Source organism: Gymnoscopelus microlampas (genome assembly GCF_963454915.1).
Source record: "Gymnoscopelus microlampas genome assembly, chromosome: 6".
NCBI lineage: Eukaryota > Metazoa > Chordata > Actinopteri > Myctophiformes > Myctophidae > Gymnoscopelus > Gymnoscopelus microlampas.
The window spans coordinates 46,544,474-46,568,771 of record NC_139943.1 but is presented as its reverse complement, the minus strand read 5'-3'; the positions used below and the strand labels follow the sequence as shown (position 1 = coordinate 46,568,771).

The 24,298-nt window shown below is 40.7% G+C and overlaps 2 protein-coding genes across 2 annotated transcripts in view; both read right to left on the bottom strand.

Moving 5' to 3' along the window:
• Positions 1-971: 971 nt before the first annotated feature.
• nt5dc3 (5'-nucleotidase domain containing 3) lies at positions 972-15,559 on the bottom strand. Its single transcript, XM_084060448.1, has 14 exons — positions 15,167-15,559; positions 14,296-14,480; positions 13,756-13,830; positions 13,533-13,588; positions 13,354-13,444; positions 12,830-12,967; positions 9,792-9,852; positions 9,462-9,564; positions 7,902-8,003; positions 5,515-5,596; positions 5,338-5,424; positions 4,312-4,452; positions 4,001-4,065; positions 972-3,066 (listed from the first exon to the last, which is right to left on the bottom strand). Exons 1-14 carry the CDS (start codon positions 15,453-15,455, stop codon positions 2,799-2,801), a joined length of 1,743 nt encoding a protein of 580 aa, XP_083916574.1. The 5' UTR covers positions 15,456-15,559; the 3' UTR covers positions 972-2,798.
• Positions 15,560-21,475: 5,916 nt separating this feature from the next.
• lrrc61 (leucine rich repeat containing 61) overlaps positions 21,476-24,298 on the bottom strand; it is a 6,018-nt gene continuing 3,195 nt past the window's right edge. Inside the window, exons 6-9 of the mRNA XM_084059382.1 lie at positions 23,998-24,063; positions 23,805-23,873; positions 22,666-22,794; positions 21,476-22,542 (exon numbers count right to left, since the gene is read on the bottom strand). Coding sequence (XP_083915508.1) covers positions 22,436-22,542; positions 22,666-22,794; positions 23,805-23,873; positions 23,998-24,063 — 371 coding nt within the window. The 3' untranslated portion in view covers positions 21,476-22,435. The remainder of the gene's footprint in view (positions 22,543-22,665; positions 22,795-23,804; positions 23,874-23,997; positions 24,064-24,298) is intronic.

Below are 24,298 nucleotides of genomic sequence, written 5' to 3'. Positions count from 1 at the left end.
ATCAGACATGTTGTGAGCTTGTGGATCAGCTATTTAAAAAAAAACACAAATAGGCTACATATTAATCTGGGGGTCCATGACATGAAAATATTTGAGAACCACTGCGCTGGTTGAAATAATAATTACAAAATTGTGAAACAAGCCCAAAAAAGCAATACTTTAGAAACAATTAAGCCCAAATAAGCAACAATACTTTAGAAACAAGCCCAAATAAGCAACCTGCAACTAACCAATATTTACAAGCAACTTTACAGAAAAATAAGCCCAAAGTCGCTTATAATAAACGGACATGGCAACCCTGCCGCTTACCTTTGTCGAATGTCGACACGTGGGCGCACTAGGGCGTCACGTGCCAAACAGCACCGATCTATAAGCTAACAACGCCTCGATAACTACGCACCATACAGGACACTGAGAAGGAACCGTCAACATCTTGTGCCTATGCCAGTCTCAGGATGAGAACCAACCTGAGCAGGAGGACATTCCTCCGTGTGCAGGCTCAGGAACTGTCTCCACCAAAAACATCTCAGAGCACACCCAGTGGTGTGAGAACAAGGTCGGGCAGAGAAGTTAAAAAGCCACAGAGACTAGACCTGTAGTGGAAAAAAAGGGGGGGGGGGATAGAAAGAAAATCAATTAAGGAGTCTTTGTAAAAGCATGTGATGTGATTTGTTCTTGTACTCAAACAATGTGACATTTCAAGTTGGGGGATGTGGTGTAATGTTATTACCTGGCTTTGAACAGGTAATAATTATAGGTCTGATCCCAGACAGTGTATCTGTCCATTTGAAAACCAATATGGAAAATTGCAATCCAACACGATTTGGCGGTTTAATCCCAACCAATCCACTGACATAATCATAGAAAAGTGAATTTCAAAGAAATACATTCTCTACCATTTATATTACATGAAATGACCTCCACAACTAAATAACAAGAGCAAATTAGAACATCACACAAGACACAAGTGCTATGTTGGACCACTAACATTTTAATAAATAGCAAAAAATAAAAATTCACTTCAGCAGAAGTAAAAACTCAACTGGAAAAATCCAGAAACACAAGAGCCACATGCTTATGATAAAGGTGGCCAAAGGTATTCAAGCATTTCCCTTTTTCAAAAAGTATACAATCCATATCAGCTTACAGTATCAAAATTACTCATTTGTGTGCCATCCATCATATCACACATTCGGTGAAAAATAATCAAACCCTCAAACACGTCAACCAATGCTATATTTATTGGTACACTGGTAAATAGTAATACTCTGTCACCAATGCCATCATAGAAAGTAGTAATACTCTGTCTCTTTGACTCTTTTGTTTACAAATGTATGGCTCAGGAAGTAGAGCGGCCATTTGCAACCAGAAGGTCCCCGGCTCCTCCTGGCTTTGTGTCGAAGTGTCCTTGAGCAAGACACTGAACACTTCCCCAAGCACCCATACTGTAGGTGGCAGCCACTGCTTCTAATAGGAGGGATCAAATGCATAGAAAGAAAATCCTCTTGGGGAATAATACAAGTAACAAACAATAGTGCAGTTTATTCCCAGCTGTCATCAGTAACTAAAGAAAAAAAAAGGTTAAAGCTCAATAAGGAATATCTCTAAATAGTCTGTATGATGGTGTATGTTTATAGTATGGTTCCCCAAACAAAAGAAATCTGTTCACAATCTGTTCACAACAATCGACACACAGTTTTTGCAATCAAAATCCATTCAATCTGAACACAACACTCACATTCAGCAATTGATTGTTCACCAAACATATTAGGTCTAATAAGAATTAAAACAAAACAAGTTTGCGCTGTTGTGCATCTCCAAAGAAAGACGAGCGTGAGGAGAAAATTAGAGAAAAAGAAATGCATTCATTTCCATAAGTAGCATTTCTAATTTATTCTTGATAGCATTTCTATTTTATTCTTGCTATGTGTGACTGTGTTCACATACCACTGGTCATAAGAATGTTGATGATCCATAGCCGCCCTCCTGCATTCATCAGTCTCTGTAGCTGCAGTAAACATGGACACGTCCTCTTTTTGTGCCGATTGCTCGCCGCCCCTTATTCTCAACGAATATCTGTAATTCATATGTTCCTGTAAATTGTGACCGTTAATTCCCTGTGTCAATTGGGTTTGCATCACCAGTTAATCAATTTTGCTGCTAAATATGCCACACCGTTCAGTCTCATTAATCCATCTATACCGCACCCAATTCAGAACCGATTAGTATAACTAAAAGTTCTCTGTAATCAGCAAAGTGTGGTGTTAATTCGATGTATTAAATGTGGGTTTATTACCAGTCTATCAAATGCAAATCACACTGGCAGGTGAGCCAGTAGGATACAACAGCTGTGACAACAACACACAGAAATGTGGGGGAGAATCAATTGGGGGTAAAAAGCCAGGTTTTTTTTGGATAAAAACCTCCCACGCACGCCTTAATTATATTTTGCAAGAAAGGATTCAAGGCTTAATAGTGCTATATTGCTTCTCAAACACATTAAAAAGCTTATGTTATTAACATGACTAAAACCTAATTTACAGGTTCAACATCAACAGTGAGATGCAATGCATGTGCATTTCCTGTATTCAGAGCTTTACGTGAATGCTATTGTGTAGAGAGTATAAGCCAAGAAAGCAGCATGCGTCTTTTGAAGAGCCATTCCCCACCAGGGAACTGTATTACAATGTTGTTTAGCACAGAATGAATGTCAAGTACAAATTTAGCAGTCACATTTAAGAACGTCTATGTCCAGTAAATAGTCAGGGAACGCCTCTCAGCTCATTGCCTCTAAACCTCTACTTGGAGTCTGCCGTGGTCCTGTGGGGCTGTGGGCTGTCACCGGTGGCTACGTCAGGCCTCTGCTCAGGCCAGAAGGGCGACTCGTGCTGCAGGGGCGTGCGGCGGGGGAAGAAGGTGTGCTGGAAGTCATAGTTGAGCAGGCAGCTGATGGAGGGCATGTAGATGTCGGCGAAGCGTGACAGCCGGCGGGAGAAGTAGGTGGGGTTGTGGTACGTCCGGAAGAGGCTTCCAAATTGTGCATTGAAGATGTCTTTGGTCTGGGTCCTGTCAATAAAACATGGTGCATAATGTAAAGTCTACCTATCCTCCATCTATACCCATATGGCATGCGATATGCTGTAAATGATGTCAATTTAAGCATAATATCATGTATACTGTAACAGTTTACAATACTCTGCACATACTTTTAATTGTGTAAATATTGTCTGCGTACCAAGGAGCTTATACTCAACAAGTTTTGATACATGTAGAAGTCGCACGATAAATGCCAGAAGACCCTGATGCATTTATGCTACTAAGAGTTAAGACATCTGCAAAGTGCTGTCAGGTAACCAGCTGAATGCCTCCAGCAGGTCTGTTCAGGTAAAGCAAAAGATGCACACTTTATTTGATATGTCATCATGGCAATGACACGTCTGTAACCTTTTTTTTTGTGGGGGCTGGCTGACACTGTTGACAGACACTAGTCTTATACTTTAAGTATTAAAGAGACTTTAGATTGACTGTTTTGCAGCCAGTTAGCCAAGATAATTATTTGGTTAATTAGAGTAAAATATGAATGAAAAGATAGACCACATAGCCAACCCGAAATGAAAAATTATGCACGATATTAAAGAAATGTGTTTGTCCGAATGTGAAAGGTTCAAATCTGACTCACTTCAATTTCACGTTCGCACTCTCTCTAAACTAATAGACCTCTAGGTGTGGCGTGCATATAATTATGTAACGTAACCAATAAGCCGATACGTATATTACTTAATACGGGGCTAATACAGGGCTAACTGTCTAAATTCTTACTTTTGAATTATTTGTCTATTTTAGATGAGTGACTCTCTTCCTTGTTTCTACTTTGACAGCAGCCTACCAAGTCTAATTCCTTGTATGTGGCCAATGTACTAACTCTGCTTCTGTGCAGCAGCAAATGTTTATGAGAGCTAAAAAAGTGCTATGTTGTGGTGAACAAACAAATCTTCTTTACCTCATGGTCTCTCTCTCTTTGATCCACTCCTGGACAACAGCTTGGGAAGATGGATCCCTGTGGACCTGTTTGACAACAGAAGTTTAACAGAGAAGATAAGCGGATCTAAGCACACACTTGGGCAATGTTACTTCAGGCCCACACACATCTATTTTCACAACCGACCCAACCTGCTGTCATTAAAGGCCGCTAAAGTGTTTTCAATGGGGGCGCTGGAAGAAATAAATACAGTACACAGAGGAGTGTGAGAGAACCAAAATGGGAGAGAGTGAATAGAACGGAGGTACAATATAGTACGATTATGATCTGACCTGCATGTGTTCGATGAGTCCGGTCAGTGCCTGCAGCCAGGTCATCATGTGGACATATTGCTGCGTGTTCATTATCTTTATCTCCTTCCTCAGCTCGGGTATGATGGCACCCGTCCTCCAGCCGTGCTTCAGAGTAAGATCCTGCAGAGGACGCAGAAGCAGAGAGGACACCTATCATACCCATTCTGCAGGAATATCACTGTTTTCAAAAAAGACTTTTCAAGGACAGAACAGGGAAGCGATTGAGATGATTGCCTCTGGGGTTGCATGTAATGCTGAGGTTCATGGGCTCAAATCAGCTTCCCTTTGTGCCCCCGTAACACTCTCTAGTCTCTACCGCTCCATTTACCTGAGTAAATGGACAGCCCACTCTAATTTTAGACAAAAAAAATATGCCAAAGAAAACCTATGAGTCATGTGTTAACTTGTCATATAAATGTGAGACAGACACAGAACGATAGTTCTCGTACACGCACTACACGTTCACAACATTAGGTATCTCGGAAATTTCGTCAACACATCTTTTTGCTTCTTGAATTTGTATTACTGTGCGCTACTTCTGTCACACAAGCAATTTGCACCTTGTCGTGTTGGCAAAGCCTGGCATTATTCAGTGCTATTACTCCCCCCTGCTGCATACAAACATTAGATCTATTAAGCTAACTATTGTATATCTATTAATGTCACACATTTGTGGGATCCAGACAAAAATAAGATGATGTATCATGGTGTGAGCTAATTTGAATGTGTCCTATTGTTGACCATTAACCAGTAGCTTATCAAGTGGAGACACACCCCAGTTTGTGTCTATATGCAGTGAAGACTGTTAATGGATTTTATATTACAGTATGAGTCAAACGTCAAGCATGTACAGTATTCTAAACATCACTCACCCTTATGATTATCACTAGATGCATGCATGTCTTTCTATCATGCTACTGTAACTGTCAAATTGTTACAGTAAAAAATTAAACAAGTGTTTTTATGGAAACAGTGTTTTTATGATGATGTGCGTTTGCTGCTTACAGCCAGGTCACTGTAGATGTGATCTCCAAAATAGAGCACCTTGGAACCTCTCCATCCTGTCAGCCTCAGGAACTCGTACAGGTTTCCCTGAATCAGAGATACAAACAAACATATAAAGAGGGTGATCAACCAACAGCAATGCCTCTGGAATGTGTGGAGTGGCCTTGAACACAACACCTGCTTATAGATCTGTCCTTTCTCCAAGCGGTGAATCCTGTCCCAAAGCAGCACCCCTTCGGATGTCACTCGTCTGAAAGGTCTACAATGGGGGGGGGGGGATTAAACAAACTTACAAAGTGCTTTTGCTTTCCTTATCCCTAAAGTACCCACAAGGCAGTGGGTTAACAATGAAAATTAACTTAACATTTTCAAACAAGCTTATAGAAAGTTTAGAAAAATAAGTTATAATACTGTGTGTGCACACAAACACAGACACACACACAAATGGATAAATAAAAACATGTGCTACAGTGCTACAGGACTGCTACAGTGCTATATCGTGTGTATCTCCCTGCCATGTCTTCCCATTCTTTGCACAGTTGCATACCTGCCAACCTTGGTAAACTATTTTGAGTACCAAAATATTTAGAGAGGAGAGGCGAACATAGCCGGCCCGTTGTACAAGGGCTTGTAGATTCCACGATGCTCGACGGGCTTCATACACCACAACAGCAGTCGCAGAGACACGTTACGTTTCCTTCTCACTATGGCTGCTGCTATGACATCCGAATTCACCTCAGAGGAAGGTTTTAAAGGTTTATATCATATATTCGGTGGCTGATGTCAAGATTATAATTGCGCAACCTGCAAAACGCATGGTTCTGTAATACTGAGGGGTGAAGACACAGCCATTCTTTTTGGTATTTGGGGAGGAATTTCTGGGGAGCATGGAATCTCTTCTTTTTAGTAACAGGAGTACTGTCATCCCTCTCCGTGCCGTCTTTGTTTGACATTATTGTCTTTTGGACCAGTGCTACGGTAACGTGAAATTGTCTGTGTTTTTAGACTGACACTGTTTCAGTTGACACAGCTGAGTTCAATTTGAGGAGATTTTGGGTAAGTGAAGGGTAGGCACTCTTCCACTAGCACTCAGCTGAACTCCTGCAAGTTGGGTTTACTTACACTGAAGAGGGGTAAATACTGAATGTAGCATCTTTTTGGTTTAATTGTTATACAGCGCCTACAGCCCCAATTGCGTAGTTTTTAGCAGGCATTTCGTAACTGCATATCATTTTTTAGTTTGTACGCAAAATGCGTGCAGGTTGGCAGGTATACAGTTGTGACGGAGGCTGGGATCAATTAAACCGTCAACAAGACCACAGAGGAGAGCCCAGGGCATGGACACACATGATACATACATAGGCCTACAGTACATGATAACAGACACGCAACGAACATGACGCATCATATTTCATTAATCTCATATGACTGTTCTAATGGTGCTCATCTATGATTATTTTAGACGCCCACTCAGGAATGTGGTGCCCTACATGGTGCATTTCTTGAAAAGTACTGGCAATGATGATGAGTGTTCTCAAGCGCCTATAAATATAATGTACATATAGAATTTAACTCTCACTCTAGTCTCTCTTTCTTGATACTCAGGTGAGTTGTGTTGAGAAAGGACACAGTGGCAGCTGAGACAATTGCTCACTGCTGCCACCTATTGTCCACCTAGTAGTGATGAGCGGGCCGACCCGTAACCCGCGGGACCCGCGGGTCAACCCGCGGCGCGGGTGGGTCGAGTCAGGATTTCAGAGGCAATTATGCGGGCTGCGGGTGAGCGGGTCAGCCGCTCTCACACGCAAAAAAAAATAAAAAATCACATGCTCTTTTTTGTCTTTATTCCTAATAAGAATAATAACAATAAAACAGTTTGAATACACTTGGGGTGTATACTTGAAGATTATTTTCATGATTTTACAGATTTTTTTTTTTACCGCGGGTCGCAGGGCGGGTTGAGCCATAGATTTATATATGGGTTCGCGGGGCGGGTTGAGGCGGGTTGGGTTCCGTGGCGGGGTGAAAAAACCCGACCCGCACATCAGTACCACCTAGTGTATTAAATAGTACTTTTACAATCACCAGAATGGTACCTATGACACATCATTACCAGATCATTATCAGATTCAGCAGGAGCCCACTACATACATATTTCATAGGTTACATTTTCAAAAATACAGGGCTATGCATTGTGAGCTTGTAAATTGGCTATTTTCTAAATAATATAGGATATATACAATTATTTGGTGGATAAATAGTTAGAGCATCTATGAAATGGTTCAGCCCAAGATATAACCAAGACAAAGTAAAACACAATGATAAATGACAATGATAAACCTACTGCTAGTGGGTAAGTATCAACCATTTAAATAGTACACACACACACATTTTCAATTCAATTTTTCAATTCAAAGGGCTTTATTGGCATGAGAAAACATACGTTTACATTGCCAAATCGCACACACACACACACACACACACACACACACACACACACACACACACAATATGCACCTAAGATGAATGAGTGTATGTACACGCACAGGAGGTTCTGTACTTACTTTCTCCTGTCGTTGAAGAAACCAGGTTTGTCAGCCTGCACGATAACCACATCAAACAGGTTCCTCCAGTCTTTCCCTACAATGAAGGTCATTCCCCGGTCCCTGGGAAAAACAACAGCTCAGCATCAGGAATATCTGCAGAATTATCATGAGGGTTCTGTCACATGTGCTCAAGTATTGCGTCAGCTCAATGGATAGCGCAGTAGTGGTCAGTGATATCAATATCAAACAATTGTAATTAAATACAATAAGATTAATATCAAGCTATGAAACTGCTAGACTGGCAACAATGTGTAAATTTCATTTTTTGCAGTTCGTTCCCATGATGTGGGAAGCAAACAGCTGTTCCAGCAAACTTGATACACCCACTGATTCAATATACCAAGTAGTTTCGCTGCTATACACAAAGTGGTCTAGTACGATTAGCCTTTACAGTTAAGGGTCTTTCTTCCACTTAATGTAGTCTCCCTGGCAGCATTTAATCCAGGCGGTGTACCAACCCTCACAAGCTGCACCTAATGGTTAGGTTTAGGGTTAGGACCATGATTGGGATTAGGGATTGCCAATTCCACCGAAGGAGTCAGGATTTACCAGCCTCAGAGGAAGTGCTGCCTGAGTTAACAAAGGGCAGAAAGTCCCACTTCAAGTCTTCTCGCCATTTCAAAAGGATAGCATTGTTTTAAAGTGTGATGGATATGTGTTGATTTTGATTTCTCATGCTATGGAGACAGAGGAAGACGATTCAAAGGAATTGGACTTAGAGCCAAGTAAAAGCACCAAGGAATTACTGCTCATGGCCACAAGAGCCAGTACTACTGTATATCAAACTTGTAAACTCACAAATGGCCATAACTCAGTGACCATTGCTCTGATCAGCGCATTATAGGACATCATGGTAAGTTCTTTGAGATTTCTAGATATATCTGAATAATTATGTGCCGACACTGTGTAGAGTTGACTGGAGTAGAAAATATATGCAGACACTTTTTTCCGTTGAAAAAAACGGCACACTCACGCCACACTTTGTCGCTGAGGAATAAATCACACTTATAGTAAATTGAATTCACCCAGTATCATCACTTCAGGTTCAACAAAGGGAGCGTGCAATGATATATTGGTGCGACCCCACACTATGGTGCTCATGTTTCCTTGGTTTTGAATAAACACAACAACTACAACATGCTTTTAACTTTTCAGAAAGTGTATTGCTATGAAAACAGAATGCAACCAAGGACAGAAGTTGGATGTCTTTTGATTTGATACTGGGAAACGCTCTCGCATGGGTTCCACTAAAAAAGAGACTTTTTGTGCTGTCAACATAGTGTCAAAAGAGCCCCAATGTGAGTGATAGTCATGGCAACAGTATGACTAGTCTTAGTATTTGAAATATTAAGACTACTGACAGCCCTCAACATCTATCTACTCACGTACAGTATGAGGATACAAGAACAGGAGAAAGAAGACTAGTAACACCCACACCCAAATTAAACATTTTAAATGAAAAGCTCTGAATCCGCAAATGTAAATGTTTGCTCTTTTTCAGATGTGGGATGAACTTACACAAAGTCAAATGGGCTGTTTGTAATGAGAAACATCTTTTTTCCGTGTGCAGCCAGCTTCTTCAACACCGCCTGACTGTGTTCACCATAGCAAATGTATTTATCTGGAGAAAGACGGAGAGAAAGCATAATAGGGAAAGAGACACGACCTTGTGCAGACAACATGAATTATAAAAACGATAACACCAGCCTTGTTATTCCTTACTACTTGGCAGAAACATAAGATCATTTTTGTCAAATTCTGCAGATTTGATTTCCATCCTCTTTTTATAACCAGCTCAAACAAGTAATGACATTCAGGGAATGTTTTGTACTACATTGCAATCATTACCGATATCCGCCGCCACGGCTCTGTACATGATGCCCTTTACGTGAACGTCTCCGATGGCCTCCTGTGAGAGAGTGAAAAATAGACGCAGTCGTCAGCCAGGGAATGAGGACTTCATAGACACAATGTTAGCATTCAGCAGGGGGAATACCAGCACTTTGTTCTGTAGGAAAACGCCTGAGTTTGCAAACACAAAGAAGTGCAAATTGTTTGTGTGACAGGAGTAGCATCTCTGAATACAAATGCGAGTAGCAGACAGAGAGACAGCCTCCATTGTCTGGTCACTTTGTAGAGACGGGAGACAAAGTCTCTGATGGCTTGTCAGTAGTCCATTGTTCTGCCGGTGTGGTAGAAATGAACTGGCCTCCTCTGACACACTCCCACGTTTTACATGTCAGGTAACTGAGGTTAATGGGAAACTTGTCACGTTGAGAGGCTCCTCGGTGCGTGACAACTTGGAAAGCCAAGAACAACAGAGTTTGTCGTTTAGCTGTGAACTGGGACGGATAGAAGAGGTAGAGTTTGGGTGGTTTGGAGGGGGCACAACGGGTGAGGACCACCAATTACCATTGTTTTAACCGATAGAAAAAAAGGTGCAAAATCTTTAAATCAATTTGGACATGTGGAACTATCCTTTTGGAACCCAAGAGAGAGAGAGAGAGAGAGGGGGAAAAGCACCACAAGAGTGAATTGACGAGTGATCAGGTAAACGTGTGTTTACGCTGTTGAATGCTCTCTCTAGTCTGTGTTGTTAACTGAGCTGGGCAGGGTGTATACTGCATATGTCTGTGTTCTGTGACTATGTGTCTGACAAAAGGGAGCACGACTGTGAGTAGTGGTAACCGCGTTGCTCGTGAAAATGCCATGGATTCATATGCGCAAAATGGGTGGGGGGGGGCAACACTGACAGGTTCATGAGCTCCTGCACCTAATCATTTACAAAACAAGCACTGGAACCACTGCATTAGAAAATACTACAAAGGCCACACTGAGCGGAAAGGGCCTGTCAGACAGCTGCCCTCAGAGTGAGAAGAGAGTGCTGATTTACCCCCCCCCCCCTCTGAAGAAACAGAGCCAGCCACCAGAGTACAGACACAGATGGTGGGACGCTCTAAAGCAGGCCAGCCAGACCTCTAAAATTAGACACCAGTCTTTCACAACTAAAATATCATTGACTACATACAAGTAGGCTCTGAGTCTGAGTCACGACAAGTCCCTAACGTGCAGACTGCAGACACACGTTACCACACACATGCTCTTTAGCAAAAACCTGTTTTGACATTCACAGTTAGTTAGTTGACTCTTAGTTGACAGTTAGTTGACTCTTCCAATCTGCCCAGGGCCATAATCATCAACTTTTTTGGACCACTGTGCTGCTTTAGTTGGAGCTGCTTTGGGGATTTTAGTGCCTTGCTTGTGAGTAACAAGTAGCACTTGTTGTTAACCACAGAAGCACTAAGTCATACGACTATGTATTACCCCATATTGCTTTGAGGACCCATGCCGTTTCCAGCATTAAATGTAGCCTAGGCCGTCACATCTAGCCGTCACATCTAGTAGCCTAGAATATAGGCTATATACTATTATTCCTCAACTACAAACTCCTTAGGTACAAGGTGGCTTGCTCTGTGTTGGCCTGGTTGGGCATCAGTGGGTTTCTACTATGCTAGTGGGTTATAATAAGATGGTATAATTTGGGTAAATGTCTATTTTGCATGTTAGTGATGATGTTGTGCAGCCTCGCTGTTCGCAGGGTTCTGAAACAGCCCATGCCAGGGGAGATGAGGAGGGAGAGGGACAACAGCATGAACAGGAGAGCGTTCATTCTCATCTGTATGATCATGGTGTCATTTGTGGGAACTGTCTTTATTTGGTGCTTTATGGAAATATGAGTTGCTCAAGGCCAGTTATTAGATGACATGGATTTAGCTACAGTATATGTATACACTCACACAGCTACAGTACACACACACACAAAGATCAAGATGTGCATGGGAGGTTTCTCTCACACACACACACACACACACACACACACACACACACACACACACACACACACACAGGGCTGCTCCGTTAGCAGCTGTTAGCAGGCACAGGTCCAGTGGCCGGGGATGTGCATGGAAGGTTTCACACTGTCTCTCACACACACTGCCTGACTGGGCATGCACGTGAATATTTTGTTCCGTGGTGAGATGAAGTAACCCACCAGCACGCACGCTATCACACACACAGGTCCGGTGCGCGCTGATCCGTTAGCAGCTGTGAGCGGTCCTAGCCAATCAACGACGATAGGCGTCTCACACACACACACACACACACACACAACCACGTCCAACTGCACCACGTGAGCAGTCCAAGCCAATCAACGACGATAACAAACAAACAAACATCGCAACATTGGGGGCGTGGAATTAAGCCAATTGTAATAATAGATGTTTGCTGGAGTCCACTTCCATTCAGCAACGTTAACTATTTCCCCGTTTGGATTTCATGATGTGAGAAAGATGTTGATTTATTTAAGCTTTTTATGCCTTTATTGTTTTAGAGAGGGATAGGGAAAGTAGGCTGACAGGATTGGGGAGAGAGATCGGGGTGACACGCAACAAAGGTCGTCGGGAACGGGAGTCGAACCCGCGACATGACACGCTGTCAGGCTGGTATTGCAGCCTAGGGTGCCTCGTCACGCTACGGCCCAGGCCAAAGATGTTGATTTTTGATCTATTCATTATTTTTTTCCAATTTTCTCATTGTTGTCGTAACGAACACACTTTACTTGAACTGATTTTGATTTGTACGGGTGGTTCATGCTTAGTTTTGCACTTAGCAGATCTGCTAAATTAAAATTAAAATTTTAGACGAGTCATTTAGTCGGTTATAAAAATCATTATTTAACGTCAGTGAAATAGTGGATGCGCACATCCCTACTTTGAAGGGCTGAATCCCTTGATACTACCATAACCAAACATCTAACAAAATCAAGGTCTGACTCCGAACAGAAATTGTTAAACAGAGTGGGACAATATTTGCAATCAATAATGTACCTTCACGTCTTTGTAGAGATGGACGGGCTCATAGTCAATGTTGTGTTTCATGAAGAAGTCATTGACACAGGACAGGAGGGTCATCTCAGGCAGAGAGAAGATGTCCATGAACTGCTTCATGGTGTGGCCATGGGAACTCTATAGGAGAAGTGAAACAACATCATTCAAATGACAACATAATAGACAATATATTACATACTGGAGTTTTGTTTGCCAATGTGTGTTTGTGACTGATACATCAGTTGGCCAAGATTTATTGGTACACTTTAAAGTTACAATCTGTAAGTTTTATGTGGTTCTGAGCACTGTCCACACAGTGATTTTGCCTGGTTTAAAAATGTTTAATGTGACATGAATTGGCACAATCCATGCAGGGAAAAGTGCCTTAATCCTGCACTAGTAATAATAATAATAATAAGGGTAATACTAATAATAATAATAATAAAAGAACAGTAGATAATATGCTAGTAATCTCAGTCACACTGTAGTAGGAGTATGTAATGTATTGTGTATTGCTGTTTTACCTTGCCATAGAAATCACTCATAATCTCTAGAGGGACATGGCAGCCCTCATACATGGCAATGACTTCCTCGTCGGGAACAGGATAGAGACCCCTGCAGAATAAGTGATTATATTTTTTACCATGTCAGGAAAAAAGCATGCTCAATCTGTTGTATGCAGTACAATGCATAAATAGATTACCTGTATACTGTTCCCAATTGGATGTAGTGAAAAGCATCAATCTTCATCAGTAGAGCCTAGAGCAAGTCATTGAATGGATTAATGGCTCAATTTTGTGATTTTGTGTAAGACTGTCATCTGACAGAGCTACACTCTTACCAAGAAGCTGCTGGAACCATTTAAATGTCAATGTTTTACTTTTGGAGTGGATCAAAAACAGAGAATGGTGTAGATTTACTCTCACCTTCTGAACATCATAGTGCAGGCCCCTGACAGCAAAATTAGGAATGTACTCGTAATCCCGAAGGCCCTCTGGGTACTAGATTAAAAATAAGATCACGTTATTATGAGCGTCAACAAAAAATAAACAAGAGATTCAATCCAGTGGAGAAACACAGTCTTAGATTGTAATATCAGTTTGAGGTTATAATGCAGTTAGATTAAACGCATTATATGTTACACATGAAAGATGCTGTCAAACCAGGTGTGGGGGGTTAGATTGTGTTCTGTGCTTTGATCATTTACTGTACATTACTTGACGTCACAGTGACTGAAACAGGACTGATTCTGTCAGGAACCTGGAGCTGAGACGTGTGTGTTGTGTTAGAGTAGAAATAGAACAAGAACACACAGTCCCACGGTACATACCCACCCATAATGCACACGCACACACACAGTCACACCTACACCCCACGAACATATGTGTGTGTGTGTGTGTGTGTGTGTGTGTGTGTGTGTGTGTGTGTGTGTGTGTGTGTGTGTGTGTGTGTGTGCACAAATGCACCCTGTGTTCTGTGATGAGGATGTCACGGGCAATGTTGAAGATCAGTGTGTGGAGTTGACTGGAGTAGAATGCCAGGGTGTAGTCATAGTCAAAGCCATAAATCTCAATGTCGTCCAGGTTCATCTCGTTGTTGGCAAAGATGGTGTCGGGGTTCACCGAATTCTTCGTTATCACTGGAATCAAATCTACAGGGGAGGACGGGAGGGAGCGATAGTTACAGTATGGTTACTTGCTTTGCTATTACAGCTGCTGGTAACTTGGTGTTCAGCACTTTGCCACCTGACCTGCCTGGCTCCATTCACCATGTCATGTCACATGACCACAGGAGTTAAACTCACACCATCTTGTCACTCTTTATAGTGTCTAGTCCAACACCTGAAAGGAGCGCGTGCGTGTGTGTGTGTATATGTATAATAAATATTCACACCATCTTGTCACTCTTGTGTCTAGTCCAACACCTGAAAGGAGCGTGTGTGTGTGTGTGTGTGTGTGTGTGTGTGTGTGTGTGTGTGTGTGCGCCTCTTGAATAGGAATCAAAGTGTTAAAGGAGTGAGCTCTAGCCACTGTACCAAATCAACATTCCACAAGGTCAAAATGATGATGACGATGATAATTATTGTTATTACTACTACTACTAAAACATTTCTATGAATTGACAGGACCTCCATGGAAATAATTCATAGGCTTTTGGGGGGTTTATCCTTTTGTATAAATCTGTACCACTCCCTTTTTTGCAAACTGTTACTAAAGTATTCAATCAATCAAACAATCAATACAATAACTTGTTTACTGCTGTCAGTTTGAGGCAGAGATGACCCCTGGCCTATTAGTCTACTATAAGTCTAATTTATTGACGTTCTTTCTTTCTTACCTTCAGTCTCTCTTTTGGTCTGGTGGTAGACAGACCACAGCCAGTCGCTCATGTTCTGGCCACCTGAAGAAGAAGAGCTGGTACATGATGGCACTGCCCTGTTGGCACCGTGGGGTCGCGCCAACACGGTTCCCACTCCAAAGTCCCGTTTCCACAGTCTGGTACCGGACGAGGGCTGGCTGAAGAGCCTCTGGTGTGGGAGGACATTATTACAGACGACAGACAGCTTTTGCAGACACTCCTTGTTCTTTAGGAGAGTGGAAAGGGACAGCGACATGAAGGGCGTCATGGCTCTCCTGTTTGGGGTCGTATTAAACCCGAGTGTAGGTCGTGGTGGTGGGCTGCGTGATGCATACGGTTTACTGGCTGTAAATACACACACACACGCACGGCCACCCTGTCTCGTCGCTATTCGCTAAAGACGTCACTTCCGTGTTTTGGCATCTGTCTCCAGTGTTGCCAGATTTTGTGAGACAAATAAGCAACCAGGTCTAGGAAAACAAAACCAAAGGAAGCAACTAGGGCACTTGGGCCATTGAAACACAAATCTAGTATGCATGGCTGGCTCCCAATTGGCGCAACATTTTTTTCAGACAAATAGGCTTACATATTAATTTGGAGGTCCATGACATGGAAATATTTGAGATCCTGGTTAAAATAATTAAAACATTGTGAAGCAAGCCCAAATAAGCAACTGCACTTTAGGCACAAGCCCAAAAAAACACAATTTCGATGAATTGAATACAAAGGACCCCAATGGAAACAAGCTTTTTAACAGACATGAACTGTACTTCCCTGCGTACTTGTCTTTGCAAACTGTTAATAAAGTATTTAATCAGAATCAATCAATCAATGAAACAAACCAGCAACTACCATTATTTACAAGAAACCTAAAAATTACCTACATGGGTTCCATCTTGGAGGCAAACCTCTCCGGTGACAAAAACGCTGAAAAAACGATCAAAAAGGTCCACAAAATAACACGGAGGATGTGGAGGATTGATCGCAAAGTCAGCAAGAATACTCTGAAGATTCTTGTAGGGGCCCTCATACAAGGTCATTATGATTATGCATGCACTTCATGGTATCACAACACCTCCAAGGCCTTAAAAACAAGGCTCCAAACATCCCAAAACAAACTCGTAAGGCTACTTCTTGGCCTCAATTACAAAACCCATCTAACCCATGCCCATTTTGCTAGGATTGGTTGGCTTAGGGTTGAGGACAGAGTACAGCAACTTGCTATGGGCCTGGTCTTCAAGATACACCACAACATTGGGATCCCCCTGTATTTGTCAAAATACTTCCAAAATGTTAATCAAGTCCATGATCATAACACCAGAGGCAGCTCCACAAACCATGATCAACCCAGATTTGGCACAACAAAGGGAATGAACTCGTTCTCATGCTATTCGTCAAAAATGTGGAATACCCTACCAAAAGGAGTAAAGGAGTGTAAAACCCTACTCACTTTCAAAAATGCCCTAAAGATACACCTTCAGGAGGCTGCATTTCAAAAATGGCCCCTGTCCAAGTCCTAACCTACCCCATGTCCTAACCTAACCTACCCCCCCCCCCCCTCTCTCTCTTTCTTCTTTTGTACATATTTTTCACTCTTCATACCAGTAACCTGTAAACTGATTGTATGACATTCTGTATAGTAGTGTGTATATCTGTCTGTCTCTTATATGTCATCATGATTTGTGTATATGGGGATCTCATCTTAAACAAGCTAAGTGCTTAATGAGCTATCCAGTTTAGTAGACCTTGTATTGCTTATTTGTACTTCCATGTACTGTTATGTACTGTCATGTACTGTTCTCATGTCTTACTAAATAAAGTACATCAATCAATCAATCAATCAAACCTAACAGAAAAATAAGCCCAAAGTCGCTTATAGTAAGCGGACATGGCAACGCTGTCTGTCTCACAGCACGGATCCCACAGTCTAAAATCCCACCCATTGCCCGAAGAGACAGCGCACAGTGAATGGCTAGTTGGTTATCAGGCGACCGCAAATGTGGAGCGAGATCACACTTATCTCGCTGTCTACATAATATATCTATATTATGCAGATACACTAGGAATTTAAAATGCAACTTTAGTACTAAACTGTAAAGTTAAAGGAGGGTAAGTGATATTTTTTGGTTAAAACAAAACGTTTTTTTGTTAAAGAACTATATTTTGATAGAAATCATTGCTACAGTAGGCCTACAGAGTGTTTGTTCAGTAACAGTCTCCGTGTCTCTCCAGCTCTTTAATAGAAATAAAATAGATTTTCAGGTAGGTGACAAAATGTCAGCCAAGCAGGTGAGAGAACCCTTTTATCAGCTTAATTAGTGTTCCAGTTCCAATTTGTTCAGCTCATTTGTGTCATCACTTCCAATTTCACGTGTTTGATCATCTGTATCTTGACTGAGTTCCCTATCCTAATTCGATAACATTGGCATCCCGACCTGAAAATGCATTTTCTGTTTAATAAAGAGCTGGAGAGACATGGACTCCTGTTACTGAACAAACACTCTATAGCAATATCACAATAGAGCTATTTAACACTTATTTTAACCCAAGAAAATCACTTATCCTACCTTTAACACTCTTTTGTCAGTTCAACCTAATATGAAATTAATACATTGATGTTGTTTATTCAAGTTATAAGTTACTTCATTATTTGCATGTAGCTACTCACAAAACAACCACCACAGGTCCTCTTGGAGTATTGAAATATTAAGTCGTTTTGTTATTTATTTAATATGCATTTATTTGTGTCCACTCTTGACACTTTTTCAATTCAGTTTAGTTTCACTATATAATTTATAGCTATTGTCTAGTTTCATCAGGTCATTTTGGTTTCCATTCATCCCTCAACATGATGAAAATACAATATGAAAAATATAAAAATGTATAATAGCAATTACAATAGCATCAGCCCTTTGTCACACTCAGCTGGCCATGGTTTATGAAATCAGAAGCAGCAAGTTCAAGTGTCTGTGTAGCTTCTCCGGTTGACAGTATACGATCACAAGGTTTTCTTTTCTTTTACAGACATTTATTAAATGCTGTGTGAACTGAATAAATAAACATAAATACAGCATACATTAATTCGGTATCACATTTCTCAACAAACAAAACATACAAAAACCATACAAACAAATACACTGGCAACAATGAATTACCTCATTGGCCGCATCAAATTATATGGGGGAAACAATCTTGAGGTCTTCTTTACACTGTAAACTTAAACAGCTCTTCTTCTTGTATCTTAACTTAAATCTTTTAACTTATAATCTCTTCTTTAAACAGTACCACCAACAACACTTGACATTCTCAGTTTACTGCATGCTCTAGTGCTGGTCTGAGCAGAATGACTGATGTTGCCCCTGCTCTGGTGATTAACCAAAATCTAAACCACCTTTGCTGATTGCTTGATTGACTGATCTAATTCAGCTGACAGGTCACTGTGACCCTAGACATCCAAGCAACTCAAATACACAGCATTAACAAAGAGCACAATCCAAACATGAATTGACCAAACAAAAAACATTATGAATTCTTAACTTATTCACTTATTTATAATAAAATGAACTTTAATCATGATGGCAGCTACAGTCTGTGTTGATCTCAAGCAACTACTTTGGCATCAAGATGAGCCTATTACAGACCAGGGCAGGCATGCAGGGCTGGCCCTGGGGCCCCTGGACTCATGGCTGTGCAAGGGACTCAAGATGTTACCACATCCACGTTCAAAGCATTTCAATTCAGTTCAAATGTAGACAGGACCCGGATGCACTGCTGAGTTGATGTACTCCAGGACCCACTCACTCTCATGTTTATTGTTGCTCATAATTACAGTTGTCTAACGACATCTGTAGGCTAAGTGTCATGACTAAATAGCCTATATTACCCATGTGCTTTGACTAATCATTTTAAGGGACAGGAGGAAAGCACACAGCATCGGTTGGCTGGAAAGACTGAAGGTGGAATGTGTTACCACCTGTGAGAGTAGACATAGGCCAGATAGAAGAGGAAGACGCACACACACACACACACACACACACACACACACACACACACACACACACACTGGAGGCATATCAACTAGCTAGACATGATCATGATAATGAATGAATGATAATGAAGAACACTATTGGGGATCCCACCTCTGTGAGCTTATCCTGCAGATGGATGGCTTGGATGGTGTTGATTTTGGAGTGCTAATTAAACAAGGTCCCCTCACAACCGTCGCGCATCCACAGAACCCAACCGACGTGGGATCCCATGACAATTGGCATGCATCAATACCAGAGGAACTGAGGGGCCTGGAGTTGGACCTGGCAGTTTGAATAGATGTTCAGCTCGGTTCAGCCTTCCTTGTGACATCCTGTCAGTTACCGCCCACAACAGTCTGGGGCTGTAGGGGCGGAAACAGCCTGAGGGATTCTGCGGTCGACACTATCTACTTATTATCGTTAGTGAGGAAATGCATTAAAAGCTTGATATAATCAGAAGTTAATGCTAAAATGTGTAACCAAAATGAAATATACCCGGATGTAACTGATAAAACTCACTTTCCATTTTACTCTGTACTAGCCTGGTTTGATTTAACATAATCACTTATTCAAAGCATATGATTTGGTTTGATTTACAACCATAATAACCATTTGAATAATTATAGTATAGGTTTAAATTAGTAATAACTTCATTAGCTTTAATCTATAATCTGTTTTGACTTCACATTTAATCACTTTGAAAGAAACACCTGGATTTATGCCTTAGATTATATATAATCTGTAGCCTGATAATAAACACTTGAAATAATTTACTGTTCAGTTATAATGGGGTAAGAGTGAACTTACAACTTGCTCTGTACATCTTATGTAGGTCAAGTAGAAACATAATCATCACAAATCAAGGGGTTTTTGAAGCATATAATGGGCCTGCATTAGCTCTGGTCCATAGCGTTAGAGAACTCCTAACTCTATCGACCAGAGCTAGGCCCGCATGAGTAGTATTAAGACGCTATCAAATCTCTAGGGCGTCAAAAGTGGCAGTCCCATTTTAGCAAAAAAGGTAATGGAATTATAGAGGCCTTCAAATGTGCAAATGTTATGTGATGTCCCATATGACCTGTGCACCTACTATTTTTTTTGTCCACTTCCAAGTCAGACTGGTTGATTTTCACTTGCCTCCTCCTCTCACAAAGAGACAAGAGCCAGGTCTTAAACCTCAAGATCCAAGCTACAGACTTTCTCAGACGGGTCCAAGAGTCCAAGGAATGGATCATGCGAGTCACTGCAGCAACCTCCTCTCCGGCCTGTACAGCATTGACTGCAACGGCTTTCTTGACCTCAGGGTCATCTGATGGTTGTTGATGAGCATCATCAGGATTGACAAGACACTCACTATCAGACGAATTTACGACCAATTCCATGAATGTGTGAGTTCACATGCCAGTTTGTTCATCAGTGCTGCATTCAGGGAGATCTGTCTTAAACTGCTGTTATTCCAAGTTCACGACATACACCGTATTCAGCATTAACTCTGGCTGCTGACAATCGATTGCATCGTCGCTGCCTCCTTTCAGCGGTCCGTTTACAGTCCAGCCAGCATAGTACTGATGGCATAGGGACCCAAACTGTACAAGTATACCAAGTTTCATAATTTTATGAAAAAGTGACCGATCTTCGGACAAAACCACAGGACTACCTCACAACATCACTGAATTGACCATTACCTATTCACCTGAACAGTTTATGATGTTGTACATGATATTATTGTAATCATTGACTATCAACACATAGGTGTAGACATCACCTAAGTGTACCAAGTTTCACGCTTTTATGAAAAAGTGAACGATTCACCTAAAATTTCGTACCAATCCACCGGACTACTGTATAATAGGTTATCTAACATGGATGTTAAAAGGTGAAGATTCAAAGATTCATTCAAAACCTGATCACGTGTTGCTGAATAACTTGTGTGTGTGGGGGGGGGGGGGGGGGGGGGTGAGGCATGATGAGACCATGTTCTCTATAAATTATGATTGGTTAGAGAGGTAGGCCTATTACAATGTTGTGTAATCTGATGCTCATCTGAACAAATGAACCTAAAAAATGTTCAGATTGGTTTGGCTTATCCTGAATTTAAATAACATAAAAATCCGCATCTGAGATCTGATATGTGAGAATGACAGGTTTATTGTTAAGACAAATAAAAATGTCACACCATCAAATTATCGTGGAAATTATATTTTTATTAATTTATTTAAAAACTAAAACTAAAACTAAACAAAGCAGCTTATTTGTCAGTTTCTGTGATGAGACAGAAATGGCACTCCAGGCAAGGAAATAAGGTCCTTAGCAACACTGGCTGCAGCAAGGTCTGTTGTCTGCCACCACACTTCCAGAAGGGGGAGCCATAGCATTGCATCAGACACAGTGGCATACTATACAGTACATGAGTTAGTACATTCCTTTAATTTGGGTTCACAAAGCATCACTTGCCACCTGTAGCAAACAGATTGAAGAAAGATCATCTTCATAGAAACAACTGTATGATTTGAAACAAATAGTTTTGATGCATGGCTATAGGCAACATTTTAATTATGTGATTGTTTGCCAATTGTAGTTAAGAGTTTATCGATGGACATTACACAGAATCTAGCTGTCCAAAGCTATATCATATTCATGGTAGATAAATGAAAATACACTATAAAGAGGTATGAAATACATTCAGTCTTTGTAAGCGCTTACAGTACTGTCCACTATTTGGTTAAGCTAATACTAAAATGTATGGTATAAAACGAACTAATTACGAAAAATTAAGCTTCCAGTGCCAGCTTAGAATAATTATGGAACAATTCAGTTCCCAAAATGACCAAGCAATGCAAAAGCCAAAGTATTCCTAATAAGAGAAAACCTATACAAATGCTAAAGCACAGCTCTCAGCATAGCCTAAATGCTACAGCAGATTGCAGAATGCACCGTGTGAGTAAACACATTTTATAAGCAGCCCTAGGGATGTCAGCATGGATCAAGGTTTAAAAACACTCAAGGTTGTAGCTTCCCTCAAACCTAATGCATAGGACACAGGGATAGTTTCCGTCTCACGTTGCAGGAAACATCAAGCATGTGAGTGGTCAAAGCATTTGGATATAGCATAGTAATAAACGAAAAAACGAAGAAAATAAAAGTACAGTAAATTGAGACATGAGCATTTTTCAGAACGCAAAAACATCAACCACACACAAAAACATCAAAATATACCATTTCAGACCGCATACTGCTTTGGATGCTTCTTGAGGCTAAGGGATCGTTCCGTTTGTGAAATCATGTGTGTTGCTCTGTTGTTAAGGAGTCTGCATTCATGAAGGACATCTGAAAAGAATGGGAAATTTGACACTGGAGTACAACTATAAGATTTGGTAACCAGTTTTGCGCCTTGATGCTGCTCTGATGAAAATGGTTCTGGGCATTGTGGGCAAAAACAACAACTCTTACCACTGAACTGTTTGTAGGCTTCTTCAATAATGGCATTGTTGTTTGACCTCTTTATCTCCCAAAAATTATCTTCCACCCATGGTTTGCAATCAGGGAGATCAGGGAGCTGTCCATTCTTGTATAAACCAGCTATAGAGGTAAAAAAAAAAAAAAAAAGAGTAAGATGTGAAATATAATGCAATATTTCTTGAATAATACATCCATCTATAAATTCCAGGAATCTCTGTATGCCTGTCTGACAACCACACTTTTGTTTTCTTCGGAAAGGGAGGTGATAACTACATTTTGATATTGATTCAGAACTTCTGATGGACTTTTTTTTCGGACACTCCTGTCCTGCACCCCCAGATGTTGAGACAGCATCAGGACAGGACGTTTTTTCCCCGACGTTGGAAAGAACATTTAATTGACCTTTAGGGATATCTGGCCAGTTGAAAATCTCCCAATGCAATTCAGTAATATTTATTTTAACAAAAGGAGCTTTACAGAAATTAAACAGGGAAAGGCATAACTGCAACAAGCTCAACAGGCTACTATACCTTTTTTTAACTGAGTGTCATATCTAGGTCTGTCATAATTATTACAAACAGTAATCTCCTGATCGCAATTATTTTTGCCTAATCGTTAGTTGTTTACATTCACTTAATTTTTTAACAGCTGAATGAAACTAACATAAATGTCATATTTCCATCATTATTTCAACGTTGTTGTCCACGCTCTTTTAATGGCATCATCTTATTGCATCCAGATAAGGTCAGCATGTTGTTAGTGTTCCTTGCCTACATCTACTCAGTGAGTTCTACAGTATAATTGCTGTGGTGTGGATGACAATGATATGGCCTCTTTTGGCCATTGTACATTGTTTACTTTCATTAATGGTACCCGTCATTGTCAGTTATTTATTTGTATATTTCAATGTCATGTCATGTTAAATCTGCCTAGTGCAATATTTGTTCACGAAGCTTAACAGGTCAGAAATGTTGTTTTTATTTAACTGTTCCAATGCCAAAAAGACAATTAAACCATTAATCGTAATTATCTTTATGAAAATTAACTGTCAACCAAAGTTTCATGATCAGCCCTAGTCATTTCCTATCATGTCAATCACAAGAAACGGGTACAACAGAAGGTGAATGTACCTTTGATGGTTTCATCTATATCTTTGCATAACTGATATAAATCACTCCCACGGCCAACCACTCTTTCACCTACAGTTGAAACAGGAAATAAAATAAAAAATTATAATAATACAGAGAGCTTTTTTCTTTTATTGTTTCCTGGAGGGACAGATGTTACCAATCAACAAAAATATTCATGCAAAAGCTATCTTACCATCCAGTACTTTGATGTTCGGGAACATTTCTAGGAGGAAATTTCTATATGGTGTGTTCCTGCAAACTAAAACAAAACAAAAACAAAAAATAATGATTTTAGTTTATTTTACTGACAGGAATGTTTTCACAGTAATGTGTCTCTTTGAGTTTGGTTCTTTACACTGAATAAGGACAATATTAAGAAATATCAACTTGGTAAGTTTAAGAAAATATGAAAATAGATAAAGACAGAAACTATATACAATACATAGGCTAATATGGGAAATATATGGGTAAATACATAATGATAGATTATTGCA

What these genes read in the sequence shown, in the direction of transcription:
- nt5dc3 (XM_084060448.1), bottom strand. Translation starts at nt 15,455, where the DNA reads ATGACGCCCTTCATGTCGCTGTCCCTTTCCACTCTCCTAAAGAACAAG. An exon ending in TGCACTATGATGTTCAGAAG is followed by an intron (nt 13,589 to 13,755) that starts GTGAGAGTAAAT and finishes GACTTGCTCTAG; the next exon opens with GCTCTACTGATGAAGATTGA. An exon ending in TTCTTCAACGACAGGAGAAA is followed by an intron (nt 5,597 to 7,901) that starts GTAAGTACAGAA and finishes CCCCCATTGTAG; the next exon opens with ACCTTTCAGACGAGTGACAT.